General features: G+C 50.3%; 2 protein-coding genes across 5 annotated transcripts in view; one reads left to right on the forward strand and one right to left on the reverse strand.

The window, feature by feature from the left end:
* Positions 3,714 to 21,889, reverse strand: RSPH1 (radial spoke head 1 homolog). 4 transcript variants are annotated; one of them, XM_021071037.1, is made up of 10 exons: positions 21,752 to 21,873; positions 21,038 to 21,152; positions 18,456 to 18,552; positions 18,233 to 18,338; positions 13,168 to 13,258; positions 12,551 to 12,686; positions 8,563 to 8,634; positions 6,597 to 6,756; positions 5,566 to 5,706; positions 3,714 to 3,918 (listed from the first exon to the last, which is right to left on the reverse strand). In XM_021071037.1, the coding sequence occupies exons 3-10, from the start codon at positions 18,546 to 18,548 to the stop codon at positions 3,866 to 3,868; spliced, it is 852 nt and encodes a 283-aa protein (XP_020926696.1). In that variant the 5' UTR covers positions 18,549 to 18,552; positions 21,038 to 21,152; positions 21,752 to 21,873; the 3' UTR covers positions 3,714 to 3,865. The 4 variants fall into 4 exon arrangements, with proteins under 4 accessions (XP_020926696.1, XP_020926695.1, XP_020926693.1 ...); XM_021071036.1 differs by having other exon boundaries at positions 21,038 to 21,155; positions 21,752 to 21,858; XM_021071034.1 differs by lacking the exon at positions 21,038 to 21,152 and having other exon boundaries at positions 18,439 to 18,552; positions 21,752 to 21,889.
* Positions 21,739 to 26,930, forward strand: part of SLC37A1 (solute carrier family 37 member 1) — a 74,877-nt gene continuing 69,685 nt past the window's right edge. Inside the window, exon 1 of the mRNA XM_021071027.1 lies at positions 21,739 to 21,854. The gene's annotated coding sequence lies outside the window, so the exon portion shown is untranslated. The remainder of the gene's footprint in view (positions 21,855 to 26,930) is intronic.

Raw genomic sequence — 26,930 nt, forward strand, 5'->3', positions numbered from 1 at the left:
TGGGGAAGAGAGAAATGAACAGCGAACACACAGACCAAGGGTGGAGATTCGGCATCCCCCAGAGCAGCTTCGAAGGAGCCACTCGCCTCCGCTGGCCACTGGGCAGGTGTGCTGAAGACCGAGAGGGGTCTGATGTGAGGGGCTGAGCTGATCAAATGCTCAGCTGTAACTTAAGGAGAAGGCGCCAACGGGAAAGGAGCGTGAAGGATGAAGAGTGGAGATGAGACTTTGGGGCAGAAATACATGCGCAGCTGAAAGTTTGGAGCTGCAAATTCCCTTGAACCCCACTGTCCGCGTGTTGCCAAAACTTGGCCTCTGTCCACCAGTGCTGAGTACAAACATGGAGACAATTTGGGGAGGAGGAAAAATAATATCACACAGCAGCTTGGGTCACTGCTGTGGCACGGATTCCGTCCCTGGCCCAGGAACTTCCATATGCCACTAACACCGCTTCCCCCCCCCCAAAAAAAAGGAGACTGACTTAGGATGGCCTAATTCTATAGCCAGGAACAGTAAAAATAAAAAGTGAATCTATTGCTAAGAAAGAAAAAAAAATAGCTTTGCCAGACAAAGGGGGGCTCCCAGCAGGCTAGTGCCCTAAAGACTGCGCCCTCCTGGGGCGAGGTTAGGAGGTGGTTTTATAGTTTGGGGGTGGAAAACAGGCCACAGAGAAGGACCAGGATAAAGGCAACCTTACTTTCTTCTTCTAAGCTGGTGTTCAGTGGCCCCAGGATGGGTTCTGTGGGTCTCCCTCTCTGATTTTCATTTGTTGGGGGGTTTAGTTCTGCAGAAGCGCTCAGAGATACTGGTCTGTATATTCCTTGAGGAGGAGCCGGGCCCCCGCCCCGAGGCTGCACTCTGGTCTCTTGAGGACACCTCCCTGCTCTCTGCATCCGGTCCTTCCCTGATTAGCAACTGTTTGAACCTGCTCTTCCAGGTTCATGGATGCTGAAGCTTATTTCCCAAAAACAAGAAAAGGGGGACCCAGAAAGGCTTGTGCCCAGGAGCCCCACAGGTTTCTGCTTGGTTTCACGTGGAGGCGGCACCCCCTCCCCTCCCTTTCTCTCCCTCCCCCTCCTGTCCTCATTCTTTCTCCCCCCGCCCCCTTTTAATCATCACACCACAGCATACTGAAGTTCCCAGTCTAAGGGTCCAATAGGAGCTGCAGCTGCCGGTCTACACCACAGCCACAGCAACGCCAGATCTGAGCTGCGTCTTTGACCTACACCATAGCTCATGGCAATGCCAGATCCTTAACTCACTGAGCAGTGAGGCCAGGGATCAAACCAGCGTCTTCATGGGTACCAGTTGGGTTCATCACCTCTGAGCCGCAATGGGAACTCATAAGAGCCTTTCAACACCTGCTCCTGGGGAAGTGGCCTCGGGATCTGATGCCAGTTCTGCCCAGGACTCACCCACCTCTCACAGCTCCATCCCCAGAAAGGAGCTGAGACCCGCAGAGCCCCGGGAACGGGGAACAAGACGTCCCTGGGGAGATGGCACCCTGGGAGTGGATTCCAAGACCTGGGTCAAATGGGTGGAAAAAAATCTAAATTCGCCTGAAATTTTTGACACAGGTGCTCTCACCTGAAATTGACGTTTGGCTCAAGCCCTGAAATGCTGGTGACTAATCCACGAGGCTGATCAATGAAGCCTGAACAAGGATGGCCGAGAATTAAGGAATAAAACTGCTTGAAGTCCCTGGCCTGCTGTGCAGGACAAACATCAAAGCTCAGGGAAGCAGGACCGTAGAAATGGACCGACTCCCCAGAGAGGCAGTGGCACCCAGCCACTAGGGAGGAGACACGGGGACAGCAAGGTGGCACTTGTGCTGCTGGCTCTTCGTTCAGGGGGTCCCTGGACAGGGAAGAGGTGCCTACTAATTGCTGCTGGGCAGATTGAGACGTGCCAGTCCCAGAGCTGCTGCAAAGGAACCTGACTGGTGGCCACTGCCCAGTTCCTGGGCCTCAGCCAGCTCCCAGCACCTCTCAGCATAGTCCCTCATAAGTGCATCCTTGCGTGACGCTTTGTTGTTGTGATGGCACATGGACGTTCCTGGGCCAGGGATTGTATACGAGCTGCAGCTGCGACCCACACCACAGCTGCAGCAATGCCAGGTCCTTAACCCACTGTGCCACAGAGGGGACTCCACAGGACCCTGTTTTGAGAGCCATCTGTTTCCTGCTGGGATCCTGGCCGGAGAGGGTGGTGCCCACCCAGACTCTCATCTCAGCGGGGATGATGGTCATGACACAGCCAATTATTAAAACATTCGCCAGAAGTTCTCCTGACCAGAAGGTAAGGGGTGCGAAGAAGAGTCACACACAATTCAAGTAAAGAGTGAAAAGCAGGGTTTGATTTAGACTTTTTTTTTTCATTTCTTTAAATGTGATTGACGTATGGTTGCTTTGCAGTGTTGTGTTAATTTCTGCTCTGCGGCAAAGTGATTTAGTTATACGTATGCACATATCCATTCTTTTTCAGATTCTTTTCCCATAGAGGTCATCATAGACCATTGAGTAGAGTCCTCTGTGCGACACAGCAGGTCCCTGTAAACTCGCCATTCCGCAGATAATCGTGTGCCTGCGCCACCCCAAACGCCCAGTCCATCCCCCTCCCCCGGAACCTGTCCCCTTTGGTAACCATGGGCTTGTTTTTGAAGGCTGTGAGTCTGTTGCTCCTTGTGGGTGGCCACTTGTATCACTTAGGTTCCGTACATGTGTTGTCGTTAGGATGTTTGTCTTCGATGTATTTCACTCAACATGGTCATCTTTAGGCCCATCCGTGTTGCTACAAATGGCATATTTCACGCTCCTTTATGGCTGGATGATGTGTCAATCCCCCAGCTTCTTTATCCATTCATCCGCCGATGGATATTTAGGTTGCTTCTGTGTCTCGGTATTGGTAATGCGCCAAGGAACACTCGGGTGCCTGTCTTAATAAATCAAACCAAAACTATGAACACAGGTTAGAGTTACCTGGTTTGGTTTTGGTTTTTTGTTCTGTTTTTTTGTTTTGTTTTGTCTTTTTGCCTTTTCTAGGGCCGCTCCCTAGAGCGGAGGAGTTTCGCAGGCTAGGGGTCTAATCAGAGCTGTAGCCGCCCGCCTACGCCACAGTCACAGCCACGCGGGATCCGAGCCGTGTCTGCGACCCACACCACAGCTCACAGCAATGCCGGATCCTTAACCCACTGAGCAAGGCCAGGGATTGAACCCGAAACCCCGTGGTTCCCCGTCAGATTTGTTTCTGCTGTGCCACAACAGGAACTCCTGAAGTGTGTTTATTATTTGTGTTTTATGAGCATTGCATATACAGGAATCCTTATTTTCTAGGTGTCTTCCTAGCTCTCTTGAAGGAAATTTCAGAGAGAAACCTCAGAACATAGTCAATCTGTTAATTTAGCCAGAATAACATGTTTTGTTTTTTGGGTTTTTTTTTTTTTTTTTTTTTTTTGGCCACACCTGCAGCATACAGAAGTTCCCAGGCCAGGGATCGAACCTGCGCCACAGCCTCAATCCAAGCCACTGCAGTGACAATGCTGGATCCTTGACCTGCCAAGCCGCAAGAGAACTCCCCCGCTAACCACCTTCTGTAGAGTTATAACTGCATGACATTTTTCTTTATCCTAGGAGAAAACACCGCTAAAAAAAAAAAAAATCATGACAAAATAACCTGGTAACTTTCAGTTTAAAGAACTCGAAGCAGAGGCTATCTCATAAACGAAGGCTAATGAAGAAATGTATTTGCAATTATAAAACATGTCACAAACAACTAAGTAAGGAAGATCCGTGGTGGATGGTAATAACTCCCCTGGTAACCGAAGCATCTCGATGACTCCGTCTCCCACCGTCTTGGTTGCCTCCTCTTAATCCAGCATCTCTGACTGCCTGCCATCCTCCTCTTCAAAACTGACATTTCCTGGGAGAAAAGGACGCGTGCGTCTATTAACTTCTTTTTTCTATTTAAAAGTTCTTGATTTGCTAATGGATCTTATGCAATAAATAACATTACAAATATTAAACATATATTTATCAGGCAAAACGGAATATTAAATTTTTTCTTATACAGACTTTTATAGTTTCTCTTTTGGTACAGTAAGAAACAAAGCAAGAGACACATTCAGAGTAAATGCTAAGACTATCCATGTGGGGGTTCCCATTGTGGCTCAGCGGTAACGCATCTGACTAGTAGTATCCATGAGGATGCAGGTTTGATCCCGGACCTCGCTCAGTGGGTTAAGGATCCAGCATTGCCGTGAGCTATGGTGTAGGTCACAGACATGGCTTGGATCTGGAGTTGCTGTGGCTGTGGTGTAGACTGGGAGCTGCAGCTCTGATTCAACCCCTAGCCTGGGAACTTCCATATGCTGTGGGTACAGCCCTAAAAAGCAAAAGAATATCCATGTAAGTGAAAGTAAGATCAATCATTACCTTTGGCCTCCATACACTGATCAGTAAGTTACACCGAGAGTCTATAAGGAACATTATGGAAACTCTGATCCCTGTGGAGGCTGTGATCTGCCCTACCCACCCGCCCCCTGCATTTTTATGTATTAACACTGAAAAGTTAAATACTTAAAGGGTTTAAATTTTAAAGGCATTTGCTGTACATTATTTACACACAGCATTATTATAAAGCATTTTCAGGAAGTTAAAAAAAAATGGCATCATGAATGAAAGATAGTGTTTAGCCCTCGTGTTAACAAAAAGTGAGAATTTGCTACATGTTTATAAGGCACTATTTTATTTTCTTATTTATTCATTCACAGGATGCACCTGCAGCATGTGGAAGCTCCCAGGCCCAGAGATGGACCTAGCACCACAGCAGTGACAAGGCCAGGTCCTGAACCTGCTGAACCACCAGAGAACTCTCCAAGACGCTATTTTAAATGATTCCTGAAACTGAACATTATTTTTTCTTGTTGTGTACACTCTCTAATTCTCACGGCTGCCTCTGTTCACGATGAGATTGGTAGGCTGAACCTCTAACCTAACATGGGAATCGTGATAAGTAGATCCCGAATGTCTATTTTACGGTGAAATGTGTTGCCCACTAGGCCTGTTTTTCACCTCGGAACTTCCGCACGCACGTGTGGAACAAAGCTCCGTGTGGCGTTTGGACGCCAGGATCCCAAGGGCGCTGGCATCTCCAGGGTCGTGATCTTGCACGTGGTGCAGATGAGGCCGCGGGGGTAAGACAAGAGGCCCCAGCGCTCACAGGTAAAGCCTGGTTCCGGCCCCTGACGCCCGGCCCTGCCTTGGGGCACGAGCGCACTACAGCTAAGGTGGTCACTGCTAACGAAATGGGGCATTTCAATGGAACACTGTCTTATGTGACCTAGTCATTTCAGATCTTATTTTCAAAAGAATGGGAAATAGATTTGGTCTTAAATTACAGCAGAGACAAACTAAATTGCATGGGGCCCCAGGCCCAGGAACTGCCACCTGGAGCCAGGCTGTGGCAGGGGGCCTCAGAGGCCCCGGCCATTCCCGGAGCCTCCTCTTCCCAGTGGGCGTGGAGCCTCCCGCCCCCTCCCGCCCCCCTCGCCCCCACACCGCCGCTCACCCTGCTCTAAGTTGTCCTCGTGGGACTCCGCTCTGTCCGCTCTGCTGGCGTCTCCCTCCTCCTCTCCAGGCCGCGTGGTATCTAATTCCCCCTCTGAAAGGTCCGCCAGAGCCTGGGCCTCCTCGGCCGCCTCTCCCCCAGCTGAGACGGGCAAAGGGAACTGGTATCAGCAGATGCAGGTCCCGCAGCACGCGCCCCCCTCCTGCTGATGGCAGCACCCACTTCTCCATGAAGGACGCCCCCTCCCCAGCATCACTGCTCCCCCCAAGCTTGGCATCTGCTCCCCCGCCCCTGTAATAGTGATGGGTTCAGGGCAGGAGCCACTGGCCTGATAACCGTAATTCCCAAGGGCGTTTTGCTCTGTTTCAGTGTATAATGCACACCCAAGGGTTTGGATGAGCATACTGAGAAAGAGAAGCTCTCTGCTCCCCAGGGTCCCTGAGCTGACTGGGTGACAACTGGACAAAGTCCATGAGATTTGCTCTCCAAAGGGAGAAGGATGCCGGCAAGCAGAGCCAGGGCACAGGAAGCCAGACCAGAGAGCGGAGGCCTGATCCAGCCATGCCTGAGGCTGTCCCACCCGCCCCCTCCCGTTGGAGGAACAAATGAATTAGTATCAGTATTATTCCACTTAGGCCAATCAGAGCTGGTCTTCATTCACCGGCAGCAGAAGGACTCCTACACCCTGACACCCCACGGCACCCCGAGGATGTCACAGGAAGCCCCCTGTGATGGCCACGGAGAAGTGCTGCCCAGATGCCCTTTAGCGAGGACTTGTCACCTGGCCGCTGCCAGCGCCTTGCCCAGGTCACGCTCCCAGCCAACCCCTGCACGAGGGGAAGGAATAAAGTGCCCCTGGCTGTCCGAGGAATCAAGCGAGTTACTAGGGTGGTGGCCAGACCCTCCTCTCGGCTGTTGGCCCCTGGGAGGAGCTGAGCCCCCAAGACAACAGCACGCACTCGAGCCGGACTCAGAGCCTGCCTCCCCGAGAGCCCTGTCCGACCGGCCGCCGGGGCCCCCTGCGTCCATACCCCCAGCTCCCGGGGTCCCCTCCTGGCTGGCTCCGTCCTCAGGGGGCTGCTTCTCAGGGAGGGTCGGGGTCCACAGGGCCAGCTCTGTGATCTTGGTGGCTTTCCATCTGGGAACGACCGTCACCTGTGCCTCCTCCTCCTCCTCCTCCTCTCCTCTCTCCTGTTTAAAGTGTAAAAATGTCCACTGACCCATACTTGGGGGGTACCTCCGGTGGGGGAGAAGGGACAGGCTTCTGATCAGCATTCGAGTGTTTCGATAACAGCACTCGGGGATCAGGGTCACTGCCAACTGTCCGTGGCATAAACTAGGGGCCAAAAACGGATCTTGAGAGAACTAGGTTGACCCATGGGGGTGGGTGCCAAATGGTTCTCGTGTTCTTCCCACTGATGGCGTGAAAGGCTTCCGGGTAAGACACAAGCAGGACTAAATGTCTTTGCAACCGCTCAGCCACATTTCAGCTCTAAGATTATTATTATGGGAGTTCCCGTCGTGGCACAGTGCAGTGGCTAACGAATCAGACTAGGCACCATGAGGTTGTGGGTTCGATCCCTGGCCTCACTCAGTGGGTTAAGGATCCAGCATTGCTGTGGCTGTGGTGTAGGCCAGTGGCTACAGCTCCGATTAGACCCCTAGCCTGGGAACCTCCATGTGCCACAGGTGTGGCCCTAAAATGACAAAAAAAAAATAATAATTTTTTTTAAAAATTTTAAAGATTACTATTGCTATTATTATTATTATTATTATGGTTTTTAGGACCACAGCTGCAGATATAAAAGTTCCCAGGCTAGGGGTCTAATCGGAGCTGCAAGCCGCCGGCCTACGCCAGAGCCACAGCAACATGGGATCCGAGCCGCATCTGTTACCTACACCGAAGCTCATGGCAACGCCAGATCCTTAACCCACGGAGCAAGGCCGGGGATCGAACCCGCAACCTCGTGGTTCCCAGTCGGATTCCTTTCTGCTGCACCACGATGGGAACCCCCACTCTAAGATTCTTTACACACAATAGAAGGAACATCACTGTAGGAAAAATCCTAAACACCCGAAGACGACCCAGTGATGCCGCGGAAGAATGCGAGCGCTGAGCTGAAAAATGCAATTCAGGGAGAACAAAGTTCGTCATTTCCAGATGGGGAATGTTTTACAGGAACGTGTAATTCCGACACTGGTTCACAGCCAACATAGGCCAATCCTGCCGAGCATATTGGTCTGCTTCTCAGTTTTGTGACTATCACAAAATTCCAAAGATCAAGGCGGAAAACCTCGCTGTCACAAAGATGATGACGCCTGTGACAAAAGGTGACAGACCCCTGCCTGATTGCTCTACTCAGTTTCAAGAGGTCTGATGTTCAGCCCCCACAAAGGGTGCCGGCGGTGATCCAGGACAGCGGTGCTCTGGCTTGAACTGCCCCACAAGCCCCTGGAGGGGCTGTTCGCTGTCCAGGAGGCGGGCCCCACCCCAGAGTTTCTGACCCCCGGGAGTCTGGGGGGCCCAGGAACCTGCATTTCTAATAGATTTCCGCTGGTGCCAGGGCTGCGGGCCCAGGGACTAAACTCTGAGAAGCGTCCCTCTGGGGTGTCTGCCATCTCAGAGGCTCCTGGGACCTGGTACCCAGGGACCCAGCACCCACTCCTCCAGCTGTTGCCTGAGCATGGAGCCCCTCCCGGGAACCGCCCTCCTTGGCTGCACAAAGGAAGCCACATGGCCCAGGTTTCATGGCCCGGTCCCTGGGCAGCCCACCCCAGGACGGGTCCAGCGGGGAGCCAAAGTCCTTTGCCTCCTCCGCTCAGGACACTCTGAAGGGTCACCCAGTTTCAGAGCTCCCGTGGGGTCCCGTTTTCTCGACTCCTCCGTTTCCTCTACTCCTTTACAGGAACCGCTCCTGACAGAGGTCTAGGGCTCAGCATCCCGGCGCATCTCTGCCGCCTGCGAATGGAGGACACCGTACCGACGCCGCCACTCACCACGTCTGTTAGGCGATACTCCCCATGCTGCTCACATCCAATATCAAACACATACTTTCCAGGGCCAACAGGCTGGGAACAGAGAGACAGCGAGAAGGGCTTCACTCTTGAGTGTCAACACCCAGTAGAAAGTACAAAATGCTTTATAACGTCAGCTTTGGTGGGGGGCGAGGGGAGGGACGGACGGGGGTTCCGGCCGGGCATCGGCACACGGAGGTCGGTGGAGTGACTGGCCAAGGGGGACCTGCTGCGCGGGACAGCGAGCGCCACCCAGGGTTCTGCGACCTGAGAGAATGGACGTGCGGACGTGTATCACTGAGTCACTTTGTTGCACAGCGGAAAATGATCACATTATAATCAAACACACTTCAACGAAGCTAAAAAATGGGGGGAAATGAGACCTTCACAAAACCTACCCAAAGTCATGGGATTGGGGAAAATTCAATAAAATTCAAATTCAAGATGCTTTCGGGAACTAATGGCTAATGGAATGCAAAGTATAGGTACCCCCACCTTTTTTTTTTTTTAGGGCCACACCCACAGCATATGGAAATTCCCATGGCTAGGGGTCAAATCAGAGCTGCAGCTGCTGGCCTACACCACAGCCACAGCACGGGATCCGAGCTGCATCTGCAACCTGCACCACAGCTCATGGCAACTCCAAATCCTTAACCCACTGAGCGAGGCCAGGGATCGAACCTGCATCGTCATGGATACCAGTCAGGTTCGTTAAGACTGAGCCACATGGGGACTCCCCCTGTTGTTTGCTTAAAACAAACAAACAACAAAAAAACCTTAACTACTTTTTTGTGTGTCTTTTTAGGGCCACACCAGAAGCATATGGAAAGTTCCAGCCCAGGGGTCGAATCACAGCTGTAGCTGCCTGCCCACACCACAGCCACAGCAACGCCAGATCCGAGCCACGTCTGTGACCTACACCACCCCTCACAGCAACACTGGACCCTTAACCCACTAAGTGAGGCCAGGGATCCAACCAGCATCTCAGGGATACTAGTCAGGTTCATTACCGCTGAGCCACAGTGGGAACTCCCAGGTAGTCTTTCACAACATGAGTTGTCAACCTGGTATTTTATTTCATCAAAGAATTATAATCTGTTTTACTCACTACTGTTGCTGTTTAGTAGGCTGATACTTTGACCAAAAAATGCAATGGTAGACATATTCCAAGTTAAATCGTTATGTATGCCTTGATATTTTCCTCAGGGTAAATTTTCAGAAGTTCAATTCCTGGGTAAGAGTGTGTGTTTTTATATACATATACTTTTTTTTTTTAAGCCGGAATGAGGCCCTAAGAATTTTCATTTTCCCAAGAGTCTCTTGTCCTCAAACCCCTGTTTTTTTCTAGGCGTTAATATTTTGTTCTCCTTTTGCATTCATCTGTCTATCTGTCTGTCTATCTGTCTGTCTGTCTGTCTATCTATCTATCTATCTGTCTATCTGTCTGTCTGTCTGTCTATCTGTCTATCTGTCTGTCTGTCTGTCTGTCTGTCTGTCTGTCTGTCTATCTATATGTATGTAAAAAACAGGGCTTTATCATTTAAAAGCACATCTTTTAAGTTATTAGTGAGATGAGTTTTTTCCCAACATTTTTGGAACTTAAATCACATTGACGTTTCTTATATAAATGCTTTATGTACTCAGTGTTACAAATGTCCCAACCCCACTCGTCAGATAGCTCCTCGATCCTCTTTACGGTGGGATCGTATGGCTCCAGGGAAATCTCTTGGTTTCCCTTTGTGTTTCTGTTGGGAAAGTCCTCTTCCTCATTTCAAAGCTGGAAATAGTCACTGAGCTTTCTCTCTTGACTTTCTTGTTTACACTTAAATCTTTATTCCTTCTTGCAAGTAGCTTCATCGCTAAGCTGGAGGACAAACTCTGGCTTTACTTTTTTCTCACGTGGTCGTCAAGCTGTCCCATTTCCTGCCTTCTCCCCAGCATTTCTCATTTAATTGGAAATGACAAGCGTTTCAAGTGCTGAGTCATTTCACAGACCTGGACCTGTCTCCAGACTCACCAACCTGCTTCCTGGATCTGTGTTGATCTATCCTAGGATCACACAGTTTTCATTAGGAAGCTTCATGGTATGTTGTCATAACTTGTCAGCAAGGATGCGAACAGGTAATTCTCTGCGGGAGAAAGTCAAACCAGCAATAAAAGTGTAAAGATGCTGGACCTCACCAGGAATCAGGGAACTGCACATCAAAACTCTGAGATAACATTTTTCGGCCTTCAGATTTGCAAAAAATATCTTAAAGTCTGAAACTATCCAGTGTTGGTGAGAAGGTGTGATGAATTGGAGTTCCCGTCGTGGCACAGTGGTTAAGGAATCTGACTAGGAACCATGAGGTTGCGGGTTCAATCCCTGGCCTTGCTCAGTGGGTTAAGGATCCGGCGTTGCCGTGAGCTGTGGTGTAGGTTGCAGACGCGGCTCGGATCCCGTGTTGCTGTGGCTCTGGTGTAGGCCAGTGGCTACAGCTCCGATTCGACCCCTAGCCTGGGAACCTCCATATACCATGGGAGCGGCTCAAGAAAAGGCAAAAAGACAAAAAAAAAAAAAAAAAAGAAGGTGTGATGAATAGACTCCCATGTTTTATCCCAGAGGCCAAACTGGCTCAGCTTTGCAGGACAGTTGGCAGGATCTGTCATCATTTAAAATACCGATACCTGCAGATTGTGCAATTCCAGGAACTAACCTACCTAAAAACCTCTAAATGTGCAAAAAGGTAGACGAGGGTTCTTTGGGTGTGTCTTTGTGTCCTGACAGTGTGACCTTATTTAATTAAAGCCCCCCCACTACAATTCTGTACAAGCTGTATATGCTTTCCTGATGCTGGAGCGAGGCGGGGAGGTGGGAGTTGGAGCGTCTCCCGGTTGGGACGCACTGTGTCTTGCTTGTACAACTCTGAAGTCTTTTGCTAACTAGCAGAACGAAGCCCACTTCCGCTCTCATTCCTCAGATCAGTCTAGAGTCGCCTCATTCATGGATTCCTCCCAATTAACTTGTATCACATTCTCTTTGCTCCGCGCATCTCCCTGTGCTGAAAAATATCCCACGAGGATTTGGCTGGGAATTACCAATGCAGCATATAGGTTTTAGGAGAACAAGTCGACTAAAAGTAGAATCTGCAAGAGGGCGTGCACTTTATGTAAATGAAAACTGAGTTCTAAGGGAGCTGGCTTCTTTATGAAATCAGTTAAATATTCCCGAGGTCAACTTCCAACGCCTTCCATTTGCTCTGCAAACTCGTTCTTTGGGGAAAGTTTCTGCTCTACCCCTGATCAAAGCTACCGCAAAGGCAGGGCAGGTTCCAAATTATCCACGGTTTCTCTGCTTCCCATCGGGGCTCAGACAAGGACAAGCAAAGCCACACGGTCCTCCAAACACAAGGTCGCGGGGACTGCAAACGGGAAGTCTCCCCACGCGAGGTCTGGAGCCCGCGGCCGGTGGGCGGGTGGAGCGGAGGGAGGAGCTCGTGGGTTTCCCTCCCCCGGGGCAGGGCTCAGGCTCCAGGCCTCCAGGGGAAAGAAGGTCAAAACACCCACGTGCTCAACTACAGGAAGCTCCGTGGGTGCAGACAAAGAAGTATTTCACATCCGATTTACCCAGGAGAACAAGGTCGAGATGCCCCCGGGGCTATAACAGTTCCCACCGCTGGGAGAGAGGACAGGTGTTCCGGAGATGCCTCGCCCTGCTCCCACCCTGCTCCCTGTGGGATCGGAGAGAGGGAGGGGGTGGGGGAGGGAGAGAGAGAGGAGGGGGGAAGGAGAGAGAGAGGAGGGGGGGAGAGAGAGAGAGGAGGGGGGAAGGAGAGAGAGAGGAGGAGGGGAGAGAGAGAGAGGAGGGGGTAGGGAGGGGTCGCAATTGGAGCGGCTGGGAGGGCGTGTCCTATTTCCTGTCCACGCCCACAGGCTGGGGGAGGACGGTGGTGCTAATTTCATTGGCAAACGTCGCTGCCCATCGACTTACGTTTTTGTTCAGGAACTTGCCCAGGTACCTGTGGTTCAGGTGAATAAGCTCGGCCGCGCCCTCCTGCTGCCCCTTCACCCAGGTGCCCACGTACTTGCTGCCCGTCTCCGCGTACAAGTAGGTGCCCTGCCCGTGCCTGCGGAAGACAAGGCGCACGGTGCCCTTTGTTCCCCAGCAGAGAAGGTCCTTCCAGGTTTACGAGCCAGCATTTACCTCGAGGGGAGCCTGGGGGGATGGGCGCACAGCCCACGTGGCCTCTCTGGGCCCAAGCAAAGCGCGCCGTCTGCTCGTGGCCCACGCGTGGACCGGCCTCGCTGCTGGTCGGCCCTGGCCTCCTGCCTGGAGGCCGGTTGGCTTGGGGAGGAGGCAGAGCTCTCGGGAGCTGCTTAGGCTCCAGAAGGTTCTCCTGTATCCCCGCCTCCCCAGCCCAGGGCCCTTGGGTGAGCTCCTGGGAGCCTGCACCTGCCCGGCAGTGCATCCCCACACTCTAGCCCTAAAGCTGTGAACGGCCAGGCAGAGGTGACCAGGGGACTCTGCTCATGATTCTGGTTCTTAGTCACTGACATGTGCACACGATGTGAACCCCCCCCCCCCCCCCGGGGAGGAGGGACCCGAACCTTTGGTGAGCAAGCCACTCTCCAGTGTAGGTGTCGTTGTTCACGTAGTAGTACACGCCGTGGCCGTGCCTCAGGTCGTTGGCCCACTCCCCTGGACGGAACCACACAAAGTGGGGCTCAGGAGGGGCCACCTGCCCTTCACTGCTGCCCCAGCCCCTCGACCCCCTCCACCCCCTGCCACTCGGCCCAACCAATGGACAGTATGGAGCAGGGAGCTGGCAGAGGGAGGCTGAGCCAGCCTCCCAGGGGACAGGCTGGGCAGCTTATGTACCTGGGCCACTGTCACCTGTGTGTGCTGACAGCAGCTTTCCCAGTTGGCCAGCAGCACAGCGAGGCTTCAAGCCAGAGTTTGCTGCCCTACAATCAGAAGCCAAAGGCCCCCGGCTCATATTCTAGCTGCCTGGTGTGATGCAGTGATGCAGCAACAACCTGGAGCCTCCATGGTCCATCCTTAGCCACCTGCCAGCTTTTTAATCTGGTTCTCTCCTCTCACCTGCCCCCAGTAGACAGATGGCCAGCCCAGCATCTGCTCAGACTCCTCCCTCACCTGAGTCCTTGCCACACAACCCTACCCAAATTCTTGCTGGTTACAGGCTGACTTGTTAGGAAATACCAAAATTGGCAAAGACCCCATGAAGTCCCCAACACACCTCTCTACCACCGGACCAACAGCAATCTAGTCAATGAATGTCATCAATTAAAAGGTATTGGAGTTCCCATCATGGCTCATCAAAACTGACTAGCATCCATGAGGACATGGGTTCAATTCCTGGCCTCATTCAGTGGGTCGGGGATCCAGTGTTGCTGTGGCCGTGGTGTAGGCTGGCAGCTAGAACTCCGATTCGACCCCTGGCCTGGGAATTTCCATATGCCACAGGTGTGGCCCTAAAAAGACAAAAAAAAAAAAAAAAAAAAAAAAAAAGGAATTGAGGATAAATCCTGCACTAGAAAACTCAAGATGTCCTCAAATCTTACATTTCACAAATGAAAGAAACTTAACAGAAGTTTCCAAAGTCGGAAACTACCCGCTGAATGAGAATGGCATTGTCGTAAGGCTGAAGGACACTTTTCTAGACAACAGATAATTTAACAACAAATTTCAATCAGTTTGTCAATCAAAGGAAAAAGATGGAATTCTCCTTCTGTCTTCTCTATAAAAAATATTTTTCAATTATTGTCAAATAGACATTCCCTTATTAGCAGACAAATGCAGGGGAGAGGCGGGCCAGAGGTGTATCAGGACATTAATTTTTCAATTTTTTTTCTTTTTGTCCACATTCGTGGTACATGGAAGATTCTAGGCCAGGGATTAAATCCGAGACACATCTGTGACCTATGCCACAGCGGCAGCAATGCCAGATCTTTAACCCACTGTGCTGCACCAGGTGTTGAACCCATGCCTCAGCAGTGACCTGAGCCACTACAGAGACAACACTGGATCCTTAACCCACTGTGCCATGGCAGGAATTCCAGGATATTAATTTTTAAAAATTCACATCATTTCCTCAGATTTTGAGATGTTGTGATATTTTAAAATTTTTATTCATTTTGACTAGTCATTATAACTAAAAATTCACTTTTAGGTCCACTTTATATTCTTTTTCTTGAAGAGGACCCCCATAACTTGTATAAGCTTCTGGCTTATACAGAAACTGGATCTGCTTCTGTGTGAAGAAAAAGAATAGACAACATGCTAAGAGCATGTTAATTATCCAAGAATCGTGTGTTTACATGCATAACCCCAGAGTCTATTTACAAAGGGAACTCCCATGTATTTTCTCCATAAACCTGCAAGGTCTGGAGCCTATAACACAGACAAGCCACTGTGCCAGTATGGAGTCAGCTCCAGGAGCTTGCCCTCAGCTTGGGGTGGCAGGCAGACACGTGGGCCAGCAGACAACAGAAAGAGCCATGCTGAATGCTTGCAGAACATGGATAGCAGTTCAGAAAAAGGGCCTGTTTATCAAAAATTCATGAAAAGAAAGAGGTGGATCTTCCCCCATCTAAAATGTAAGTTATTTTTTTCAATATAGTATTGGAATCCTGGCCACAGCAATCAGACAAGAAAAAGAAATAAAACGAATACAAATTAGCAAGGAAGAAGTAACACTGTGACCGTTGCAGATGATAGGGTACTAAACATAGAAAATCCTAAAGATGCCACCAGAAAACTACTAGAGTTCATCAATGAATTTGGTAAAGTTGCAGGATACAAAATTAATATACAGAAATCTGTTGCATTTATATACACTAACAATGAGCTATCAGAAAGAGAAATTAAGGAAACAATCCCATTTACCATCATATCATAAAAAATAAAATACCTAAGAATAAATCTAATGAAGCAAGTAAAAGAGTTATACTTGGAGAACTGTAAGATGCTGATGAAAGAATATGACACCAAGAGATGGAAAGATACAGTGTGTTCTTAGATTGGAGAATCAGTATTGTCAAAATGACTATACTACCCAAAGCAACCTACATATTCAATGCAATTTCTATCAAAATACCAATGGCATTTTTCACAGAACTAGAATAAGAAAAATTTAAATTCATATGGAAATACCAAAGACCCCAAATAGCCAAAACAAACTTGAGAAAGAAGAAAAGGGAGTGCCGGTCATGGCACAGCAGAAACGAATCCAACTAGGAACTATGAGGTTGCAGGTTCAATCCCTGGCCCTGCTCAGTGGGTTAAGGATCTGGCATTGCCCTGAGCTATGGTGTAGTTCGAAGATGTGGCTCGGATCCCGCGTTGCTGTGGCTGTGGTGTAGGCCAGCAGCTACAGCTCCAATTAGACCCCTAACCTGGGAACCTCCATATGCCAGGGGTGAGACCCTAAAAAGACAAAAGACAAAAAAAAAAAAGAGAGAGAGAGAGAAGAACAGAGTTGGAGGAACCATGCTTCTTGACCTCAGATTACTCTACAAAGCTAGGCATCAAACAGTATGGTACTGGCGTGCGTGCGCGCACACACACACACACACACACACACACACACGCACGCACACAGTTGCATAGATCAAGAGAATAGAACAGAGAGCCCAGAAATAAACCCACATACTTATGGTCAATTGATTTACGACAAAGGAGGCAGAAGTACATAATGAAGAAAAGAAGTCTCTTCAGTAAGTGATACTAGGAAAACCGGACAGCTTCTGGTAAAAGAATGAAATTAGAACATTCTCTAACGCCATATACAAAAATGAACTCAAAATGGATTAAAGACTTAAATGAAAGACCAGACACTGTAAAACTTCTAGAGGAAAACATAAGCAGACCAATCCTTGACATAAACTGCCACTCTGCATCCCTGTCACCGTGAGAGCACTCGGTCAAAGCAGACACAAAGATTCTCGTGTCAACTAAAGCTTCAAGGTGGAAGACCGTCAACTCACTGAGCTCAAATGAGCACGGTGGCCTCCAACCCCAAGGATGGAATCCTGCCCTAGTGACTGCACCCTGCACCCTTTCAGATGCAAACCACGGGCAGACACAGAAACTTACAGCTGCTCCAAAGAGGTTTATATGCTGGCTAACCTTCACAGTGAAAAGTCCTTCAATCCTGTGTTCCAAGTCTAACATCCACATACATACATATCTTATCATAACATATACAATGGGGAGTTCCCATTGTGGCTCAGTGAAAAGGAAACTGACTAGTATCCATGAGGATGTAGGTTCGATCCCTGGCCTCGTCCAGTGGACTAAGGATCTGGCATTGCCGTGAGCTGTGGTGTAGGTCGCAGACATGGCTCAGATCCCGCGTTGCTGTGGCTGTGGCGTAGGCCGGCAACTGCAGCTCCCATTCAACCCCTAGTCTGAGAACTTCCACATGCCATGGGTGTGGCCCTAAAAAGCAACATGTGTGTGTGTGGGGGGGGGGTGTTGCTATAAAAAGCAACATATATATATAAAGCAAAATATATGTATATATATGTTGTTCAAATTATCAACACTGAAAATGACAAGATTGGGTGCATAAGGATTTGGAAAGCATTAAATCCTAAATTAAACTGTTTCAAGTTGAATTTAAAAGCAGATGGGCTGCATCTGGAGCAAGGCTTCTAAGATGTATGAAACAGAACAGAAGTCGCATCTCTAATAAGCACAGCAGCGACCTCCCACCTTGGAGAAGCCCTGCTGGAGAATGTGGGTGCTGGTCTGAGGTGTAAACAAAGCGGGCTGCTCCAGCCTGTGCCTGCGCAACACGGAACATGGCATCCTCCATGAGAAGGGCTGAGGCAAGGGGGGACTGGGTCCCCTGTACAAGGTCACACCTGCCATCTGCCCAGTGCCACGGCTGGCCTCACAGACCCTTTCTGCAAATCTGATGACAGTTAGGCAAATTCTTCCCAGCAAAGCAGCCCAGAACATAACATTTTCACACCATTTAGGAGCTCACACCCGCCCCCACCTGCCCCTTCCCCTGGGTTCGGAACCGCCTTAATCCCTCGTTAGGACGTCACTAACTCTGTCATCACACCACGTGACGGCGTGGTGGCATGGCAGGGAGGTTCTTGGAAATAAGGAAACAGGAATCTTCCAGAGACATGACATTGGCCTGCTGGGCCCTGTGGCGGAGATAAGAAGCCACTTTAATGAGACAGAATGTCTCCCAGACCAGAAGCCCTCAGTCAAAGAACCGCCATCCACACAACGTGTCCATCGGAAGAGGGGCTGGTCAGAAACGGAAAAGAGCACAAGCAACTCCAAGGAGACGAATGCCACCGAGCACCAAGTGCCCACCCCTCCCCAAGGTCCTCGCTCACCCAGCACCCCCCCCCCCCACCACCACCACAGCCTCCCCTCGGGATGTGGGCTCACAGGAGGAAATGTGCGGGTCCCAGGACAGTCACATTTCCCCCGTGGATCAGTTCACTCACGACAAGGCTTTCTGGTTTCTGCATCAACCCTGTGAATGCAGGAACATAGTTCAGGTTTGTTGAATGACTGACTAATGGAGGGACCTTGAAGCTTTCTTGTATTCTCTGCATCCACAGACGAGTTCAGTCCCCAGAGACCGCCCCCACACAAACGTCTGCTTTGTGATCGTATGTTTACCTTCATATCTTGATCCATCAGGATAGATAAACGTGCCTTGACCATGCTTTTTATTTTTAACATACTCTCCGATGTACCGAGCACCATTTTTAAACTTGTAGGTCCCCTGAAACACAGGGATTGTCATGCAGATCTCTTCTGAACTTAATAATTGCTAATAGAGGATCAAATCGGGAGGCGCCCCCACCCAGGTCACCAGTTCTGACCTGGCCATGCCTTTTACCGTGCTCGTATTTCCCTTCATATGTGTCCCCGTTGGGCAGCCTCGCTTTCCCGTGCCCGTGCCGTTCACCCAGCTCGTTCCGCTCCCCTTCATATTCCTGCCGAAAGAAACCAAGGTGACCACAGCTACCAAGCGCCAGCCATGCGCTCGGCATTCGATACCGATATTCCATGGCGTCCTCCCGAGCCTTGACCTCGTCTTCCAGGTGCTAAGCACCAGGCCTGGAAGACGCGGAGTGCTGGTCCGGAGGCACACGGCTGGCACCTGTCCACAGTGGGAGCTTGGCTCTCCTCTCCCTGCACTTATTACGATGATCCATTTCAGGGAAAATGAGAGAGGTCTTCTAAGTTGCACTTTTTATTCCTTCTTCCTCTTCCTTTTTTTTTGGACGCCCACAGCATGTGGAAGTTCCTGGGGCAGGGACTGAACCCACACCACAGCAGCAATTCGAGTCACAGAAGGGACCACGCTGGGTCTTTAACTTTCAGAGCCACCAGGGAACTCCTCCAAGGCCTGTTCTTTGTAGGACCACGTTTGAAGTAGCATATGCAGGTGGACCTGGTCCTGAACCCACCTTCCTCCAGAATGTAAAACGCAAATGAGGAGTTCCCGTCGTGGCGCAGTGGTTAACGAATCCAACTAGGAACCATGAGGCTGCGGGTTCGGTCCCTGCCCTTGCTCAGTGGGTTAACGATCTGGCGTTGCCGTGAGCTGTGGTGTAGGTTGCAGACGCGGCTCAGATCCCGCGTTGCTGTGGCTCTGGCGTAGGCCGGTGGCTACAGCTCCGATTCGACCCCTAGCCTGGGAACCTCCATGTGCTGCGGGAGCAGCCCAAGAAATGGCAAAAAAAATAATAATAATAAAATAAAATATCCTGATGCAGGTGTCTATGCTAAAAACTACAAAATTTGTCGAGGCCAAAAAAAATTAAAAAAAAACAAACAAAACGCGAATGACCCTTGAGGTGAGTGTGTCCTGAAGACGCAGCTCTGACCTTCCAGGAAGTTCAGATGGAGGGAGGGGCACGGGGGAGCTGAGGAATAAACGGGGGCTCACCTGTCAACTTCAGTCTCCTATCTCAATTTAGTTTGTCTTATTTTAAAACTCCTTATCAAGAGAGTCAAGCTTCAGACACTCATAGCCCAACACAGAAGTAATTACATATCTATCTTAAAAGTGAATCCAGGAGTTCCCGTTGTGGCGCAGCGGCTAACGAATCTGACTAGGAACCATGAGGTTGCAGGTTCGATCCCTGCCCCTGCTCAGTGGGTTAAGGATCCGGCGTTGCCGTGAGCTGTGGTGTGGGTTGCAGACGCGGCTCGGATCCCGCGTTGCTGTGGCTCTGGCGTAGGCCAGTGGCTACAGCTCCGATTAGATGCCTAGCCTGGGAACCTCCATATGCCACGGGAGTGGTCCCCAAAAATAGCAAAAAGACAAAAAAAAAAAAAAAAAAAGCGAATCCATGAAAAATGTAGTCCGAGCTTGTCATTTCCCTGTTTTCCCCCCGTCCTTCCTAAAGTAAACATTTCTGCAGCATCTAACATATGAATGTGGGGTGCAAATAATAACGAATGAAGCAGCCAGGACCTAGAGCGATGATTTGACATGGCATTGGATCTGGATAGACGTTGCACACAAGATCAGATACATTCCGTCAAGGGCTTCCCAAATGAACATTTTTGCAGTTCTTATGCTTTTCTGATTGGCTCAGAAATTTATGCTCAGACTATAAGGTAAAAGTTTATATAGCCTTGCCAAGTTGTTTCAGGGTTAGTCTAAATCAAAATCTACGTAGGAAAGAGGAGTTTCCATTGTGGCTCAGTGGTAATAAATCCGACTAGTATCCACGAGGATGCGGGTTCGATCCCTGGCCTCGCTCAGTGGGTTAAGGCTCTGGCGTTGCCATGAGCTGTGGTGTAGGCTTGGATCTGGCATTGCTGTGGCTGTGGCGCAGGCTGGCAGCTAAAGCTCCGATTAGACCTCTAGCCTGGGAACCTCCAAATACCACGGGAGCGGACCTAAAAAGATTTTTTTTTTAAAGACAAAAAAAGAGGAATCCTTGAAAATGACCCCATCTGTGATTTGAACCTGAAAATTATGGGCACTAAAAAGTTACAAACCAGTTGGGCCATTTGAGGGTACAAACTAGAAAGCTTCTCGGGCAGGTGGTGTGGCTTGGGTTTCCCAGAAGCAGACCTTAAACAAGTGATTTTTTTTAAGTGCTCCCAGGAGAAGCCAGGAAAGGGGATGTGGAAATGGATGAGGAAGAGGAGGCTGCCAAGCAGGGGTGATGTCAGGCGATGTCCCATGTTCCGGACTCAGCCGCAGCCCCAGGGGGGTCTGGAGTGTAAATCAGTGCAGTTTGTCCCAGGACGCAGCTCTTAGGCACTTCTGGCTCCCCCTACTGGCCAGGTGGCTCCAGTGCATAAAGGTCCTAGCCTTGAGAAGCAAATGGGGCAGAAGCTAGAAGATGGGTGTGCAGAGCTAGTAAAAAAGACTGAGCAAGCACATCTAGGTTTTTCAAGTAATTCTAAAACTCTCTCAACTCTGTACCTGCCCACACAGCGGCTGAAGTTCCTAACCTGTCATCCAGGAAATGGTCGCCCTCTGGCCGAGGAAGGTTGGTCTCTGGGCAACACAAATATGCCCACACGGAGCCCAACTCACATCACTGGACATGCACCCCGTACCTCCTCTCTGCTGAATAAACCAGGAAATAATTGCAACCACTGGGTCAGTTCCAACAAGAGAAAAGAAAGCACATATGGTTACAGGGCTATAAGGTCATACTTCAGGAAGCCTTCGCTGAGCCTGAGACCTCCTTAGTCTGTCTTAAAGGATGCCAGGAAGCAGCTTGTCTCATCTGCCTTTAATCCCGAGGAGCCAAGCTCCCTTAAGGAAATAGTTGCAGAACAATACAAAAATACATTAAGAATAGTATGGTAGCTTGGGACGACCCGGCCATCCAAGGAAACTGCCTCGATGGAGGGTAACAGCGGAGAGGAGGACACCTCTAAAGCCTTTGATTTGGAAATCTTTGCCTTTAATGGGAGGAGGAATGGGAAGTTGGAGGAGCGAGAAGGGATGTGGCAAGCAGACGTCATAACGTTTCACCTTTCACAGCCAACTCGCAGGACACAGCGCCCGCCGTGGCCTGCATGGTCCTTGCTCTCGGCCGGGCCTCCCAGAGAGGCTGTGGCTGGCCTCTAGGCCCCTTCACTCTCCGGACCCAGCTTCCAAGGGTCCTCCGGACACCGCGCACCCCAGGGAGCCCCTCCTTTACCCGGAGCTCTCACCCCAAGATCATTCTCTCTCTCTTCCTCCAACTCCTCCGATCCCAGGTCCGACATGGCCCCGCCCTAATCTGGATCCCCGTCGCTGCCTGCGCCTCTCTAGTCGGTAGGTACCAGCTGCGGGCACCACCGCGTCCGCCGTCGCCATGGAGACGCGGTCAGGCCGCTTTGCTCCCGGCTAGGGTGGCGAAGTGGGAGGGCAAGGGGAGGAGCCACTGGGCTGCTGTCATAGCAACCGGATGAGTCAGCCAATTGCTGTCTGGGACGAGAGAGGGGCGGGGCCTCAGCCGGAGGGCGGAGCCAATGGCAGCTTTCAGGTGCTACCAGAGCAACGGGAAGGGGCGCCCCGGCCAAAAATCAGCCAAAAGGAGGGAAGGGGCGGGGCCTGAGGCATCCTGATACCCACTTGCTCTCTAACCTGAACACCACGTGGCTGGCCTCCTTTAACCTGCTACTGCGTGATGCTGCGACGAGGAGCCACCTTTGAATCGGGGTCCTAAAAAGGAGTGTAGCAGGCCCGTTGGGCCAGCTCTTGCCAAAAGCTTCACCCCTGCCTAGAGCTGGGCACTGCCCCTTCCCAGCCAGGTCCCCGGCTTCTCAGGTCCCTCCACCCGCCCCTCCTCACCTTCCTGGGCTCTTCTGACCCTTCAGTGTTGTTGGTCCATAGAGCTGTGTTCCTCCAGATCTTTCCCTTCTTCTTCCCCTTTCTTTTTACCGCAGCACCTGCAGCATATGGAAGTTCCCCGGCCAGGGGTTGAATCCAAGCTACAGCCTCCGCCACAGCAGCACAGGTCCCAGCCGCATCTGCGACCTACGCAGCAGCTTATGGCCACGCTGGATCCTTAACCCACTGAGCGAGGCCAGGGATGGAACCCGCTTCCTCCCAGAGACAGTGATGGGTCCTTAACCTGCTGAGCCACAGCAGGAACTCAAGATCTTTTCCTGTGTTTGTGTGTTTCGCAAGGAGTCGGCTCTGAGCCCTTAGCTGATTCAAGTCTCCCAGGATGCCCGTCAGGGTTGGACAGGCTTCCCCCACCCTGGACATGAGTCCAGCCCCCTCCGGGTCCCATAAGAAGTGTCACTCCTTCACACACACCTATCCAGTCACACGCGAGTGCACACATACATGCAAACACACATACACACCTGCACTCACACTCCGTCTTGCTCATTAATGGGCCTCTGCTCCTGGCTGCCCTCTGGTCCTCTGACACTGCCTGCCCGGGGCCCCTCATGATCTCCTTCCCAATTTCTGTGTCACCACCCCTGCTCCAGGCGTCTTACCCACCCCCCACCCCTGTAAACTCTGGCAAAAGCCTCTAACTCAGCCTCTATGTCTGCAGCCTTTGGCCCATTGTCCGTCTCACGCTCCTCCTCTACTCAGAAACCCGAACGCAGACCAGTCTTATCCACTGGCATTCGGTCTCTCCACACTCAAGGCCAAAGTTGTCCTCTCAGCCTCATGGCCACCAGCCCCTTCCTGTGCTTTTTAGGTGCATCGGCAAAACCGAACCACAGGCACATCCCCCAGGACCCCCTTCGCCTCCCTGCTTCCAGGCCTTTGCCTGTGCCAGACACTCTTTGGAATGGCTTCCTTTGCCCAGCCCTGCCCATCCAAAGTCATGGCGATTTTTCAAAGACCGGCTAAGGGACCCCTTCCAGAAAAAGCTCCAAATTTATGAAAAGAATGCCCTCGGGGAGGGACAGGGGGACGGGGCTTGGAGAAAGAGGACTTTAGCTCTATGTACCATCTCTCTGTCTTTCATCCATCCATCTATCTCGTTTAAAGGTCAGGGTGTGACAAAATGTAAAGTTTAATTTTAAGTGGTGAGTTCTTAAAAATGAGTATGTATTAACCACACTTCTCTGTTTTTAAGTTTTTACTCTAAATTTCAGACAGCTCCCTCCTGCAGCTTCTATTGATTCTTTGAGCTAGCTGAGCTCACCCTCTCCTAATTCCTCTCTCTTAGCGCCTTGAACCGTCTTTATCAGACACACGGGTTCTGTCTCAGGTACCAGTCAGCTGGATGGCTGTCTGATCTCTGGACACTCAAGAGCCAGGCCACCCTCCTCTTTGTCTGCCCCAGAGCACGTAAAAACGTGTTTGCACACATTGTGGCCAATCTGGCCAGCCAAATCCAGTCCACGGGAGCCTGCAGGTCCACCGGCCAGGGGGACATGCGTTCTTCCTTCACTACTTTCACCAAAAGAATCTCTATCTGGTGTGTGGAAATAAACAAAGACCGCCCAGAGTTCCCCGTGTGACTCAGGGGTTAATGAATCTGACCAGCATCCATGAGGATGCAGGTTCCATCCCTGGCCTTGCTCAGTGGGTTAAGGGTCTGGCATTGCCATGAGCTGTGGTGTAGGTCGCAGACACAGCTCGGATCTGATGTTGCTGTGGCTGTGGTGTAGGCCAGCAGCTGTAGCTCCGATTGGACCCCCAGCCTGGGAACCTCCATATGCCGAGGATGCGGCCCTAAAAAGAAAACAAAAAAAAAAAAAAACAAAGACCACCCAATGAGAACAAGCAAAGACTATTCTGGGCTGGCTGTAGCATGGGGGTCAACCAGTGTCACTTACACGTTGGCAGAGACTCGAAGGCCAACAGAAAACAAGGGACGTTTTTTATTTATTTATTTATTTATTTTTGTCTTTTTGCCATTTCTTGGGCTGCTCCCATGGCATATGGAGGTTCCCAGGCTAGGGGTCGAATCAGAGCCATAGCCACCAGCCTACACCAGAGCCACAGCAACTCGGGATCCGAGCCACATCTGCGACCTACACCACGGCTCACGGCAACACTGGATCCTTAACCCACTGAGTAAGGCCAGGGATGGAACCCACAACCTCATGGTTCCTAGTCGGATTCATTAACCACTGAGCCATGACGGGAACTCCCCGGGGATGCTTTTATAGCAGAGAAAAGGGAAGGGTTCAGGTGTATCCTGATTGGAGGCTGTGGCGGGGCAGCGGGGGGCTGGGGGGAGCTGCAGGTGGGCTCACTAGACGTGAGCATCCAATGTGATTGGTTAGGGCGAAATTCAGCTTTCTCTGGTTGGCCCTAAGGTGGACATGGGGGCAAAATTAGGGAAACTCTCAGTTATCAATCAAGTCCTGGCCATTTGGAGCCAGTTGTCACAAGGGTAACTGCTTGTTCCTGGATCTGTAGCAGAGATAGCATCCCGACTTCCAGCAAGTCTGGCCTACAGGAGGCTGGCTTCCTGGGATGGTTACCATGAGATAAGGGGTTGGTTTCCTGGGCTTGCTGCTCCAAGCTGTGGGTCAGAGTTCCATTTTTATGTATGGTTTGGCCATTGTATGTTTGTAGATCCAGTTCTTAAGGCGTTTTTGCAAATTACACAACTAACGGTGTTTCATCTTAAATCTCAATATTGCACGGGGCTCTAAGTTACTTTTGAGGTCTAATAACCTTCACTAACAACAATAACCCAATTGTTTTATGTATTTAAATCTAATATGTAAGTATTTTTAAAAATTGATCTAAGTGGAAAACAGGCCTTAAAATCATCTTCCTCTGGTGGATACACTGTTCACCTCGAGCCAGAAGGTCCAAGTTCAAATTCTGGGTTCCCCTGGCCTCTTAGCTTTGGTGACCTCGGGCCACTCCCCTGCCCTCTGACCCTCAGTTTCCTGTTCTATAAATTGAGAGGCAGAAACCCTTCCAATCTCAAAGAACAGCCCTAGGGGTCAACAACGACATTTTATAAATGCATTGTTGTATATTATAATCGCTACATAATGCCGTCAACCAAGACAGCACAAGGAAATCACATATCATTATCTAGAAAGTTCTCCTGACTCCCACCCCAAGGTGTGTTGTGTGATGTGGCTGGGGAAGCGGGGAGGGGTGGTGAGAGAGGGCAGCAGGGGCTGGGAAAACGTAGAGCTTGATCTTGCTGGCAGCATTTTAGAGGCCAAACCTATGAAGTAAAAACGGGATAGGGAGTTCCCATTGTGGCTCAGCGGGTTAAGAACCTGCCATAGTGTCCATGGGGATGTGGGTTCAACCCTGACCCCGCTCAGTGGGTTAAGGATCGGGCGTTGCCGCAAGCTGAGCTGTAGGTCACAGATGCAGCTTGGATCCCACATGGTTGTGCCTGTGGTGTAGGCCAGCAGCTACAGCTCCAACTCGACTCCTAGCCTGAGAAGGTCCACATGTCACAGATGCAGCCATTAAAATAAAATTTAACAAAAAAAAGAGCTGAATAATCCACAGATCTTCCAGAACACATACGGTGCAGGCCTCAGTGACACTAACCTAATGCAAGGCTGCAATCTTCACCAAATCTCAGGCCCAGACCCAGCCCTTTCTGAAAAGGGAAACCACATACAAGCAAATTAACACAGAAGACTTTACAATTATATTGTTTGTTCGTTGCAAATATAAAAAGATTGTAAACACCCCACATTCACGGTTTTTCTCGTGGGAAAAGGTGGAGACTTTACAAGGGCAAAGGACGACAGGTGTCTTCTTTATCCTTGGCAGTTGCCACATTTACTACAACTCAGCATGTCCTTTTGTAATAAAACCTCAAAAATATTTTAACTATTAGAGAAATGGAATAGCAGTATACTCAAAAATATGCAAACAGATGTTACATTTTTGTACAAAAAAATAAAGGTCAGAAGTTCAACTTTCAAACTTTCTCTAATGATGCCAGTGACTGATGCTTGCGAAGTTCTGACTCTGTGCTAATGGCGCTTGAAGAGTTTTATACAAATTGTCCTATTAAATCCTCACTGTCAATTCCCCATTGTGCAGCTAAGGGAAGAGAGCCACGGAGAGATAAAAATATTGCTCAAAATCTTACAGCCCTGTGGGCTTCAAGCCATGTGTTCTGACTCGAGTTATCGCTGTTGTTCACTGCACTCTACTGCCTCCCAGATCCTTGATTTCAAGGAGTAACTATGGTTTTCCGGCCGTGACCTCAGCCATGTACCAAGCAGATAAGCACTGGCACAAAGAGCCTTAGGATGAAAAAAGTGGTTTGAGCACACCTCATCCCGGATCAGTGTCTGGCCATGGAGCTGCTGGACTCCAAAATTACAATCTGATTTACGTCTTACTAGTCACACACCCCCCCCCCCGAATCTTCCAGTCAATCTATAGTAATTTCAGGACGCTGCAGTTCTAGCAATTGCCCAAATGAGACAAGAT

The sequence above is a fragment of the Sus scrofa genome, chromosome 13, assembly GCF_000003025.6.
Source record: "Sus scrofa isolate TJ Tabasco breed Duroc chromosome 13, Sscrofa11.1, whole genome shotgun sequence".
NCBI lineage: Eukaryota > Metazoa > Chordata > Mammalia > Artiodactyla > Suidae > Sus > Sus scrofa.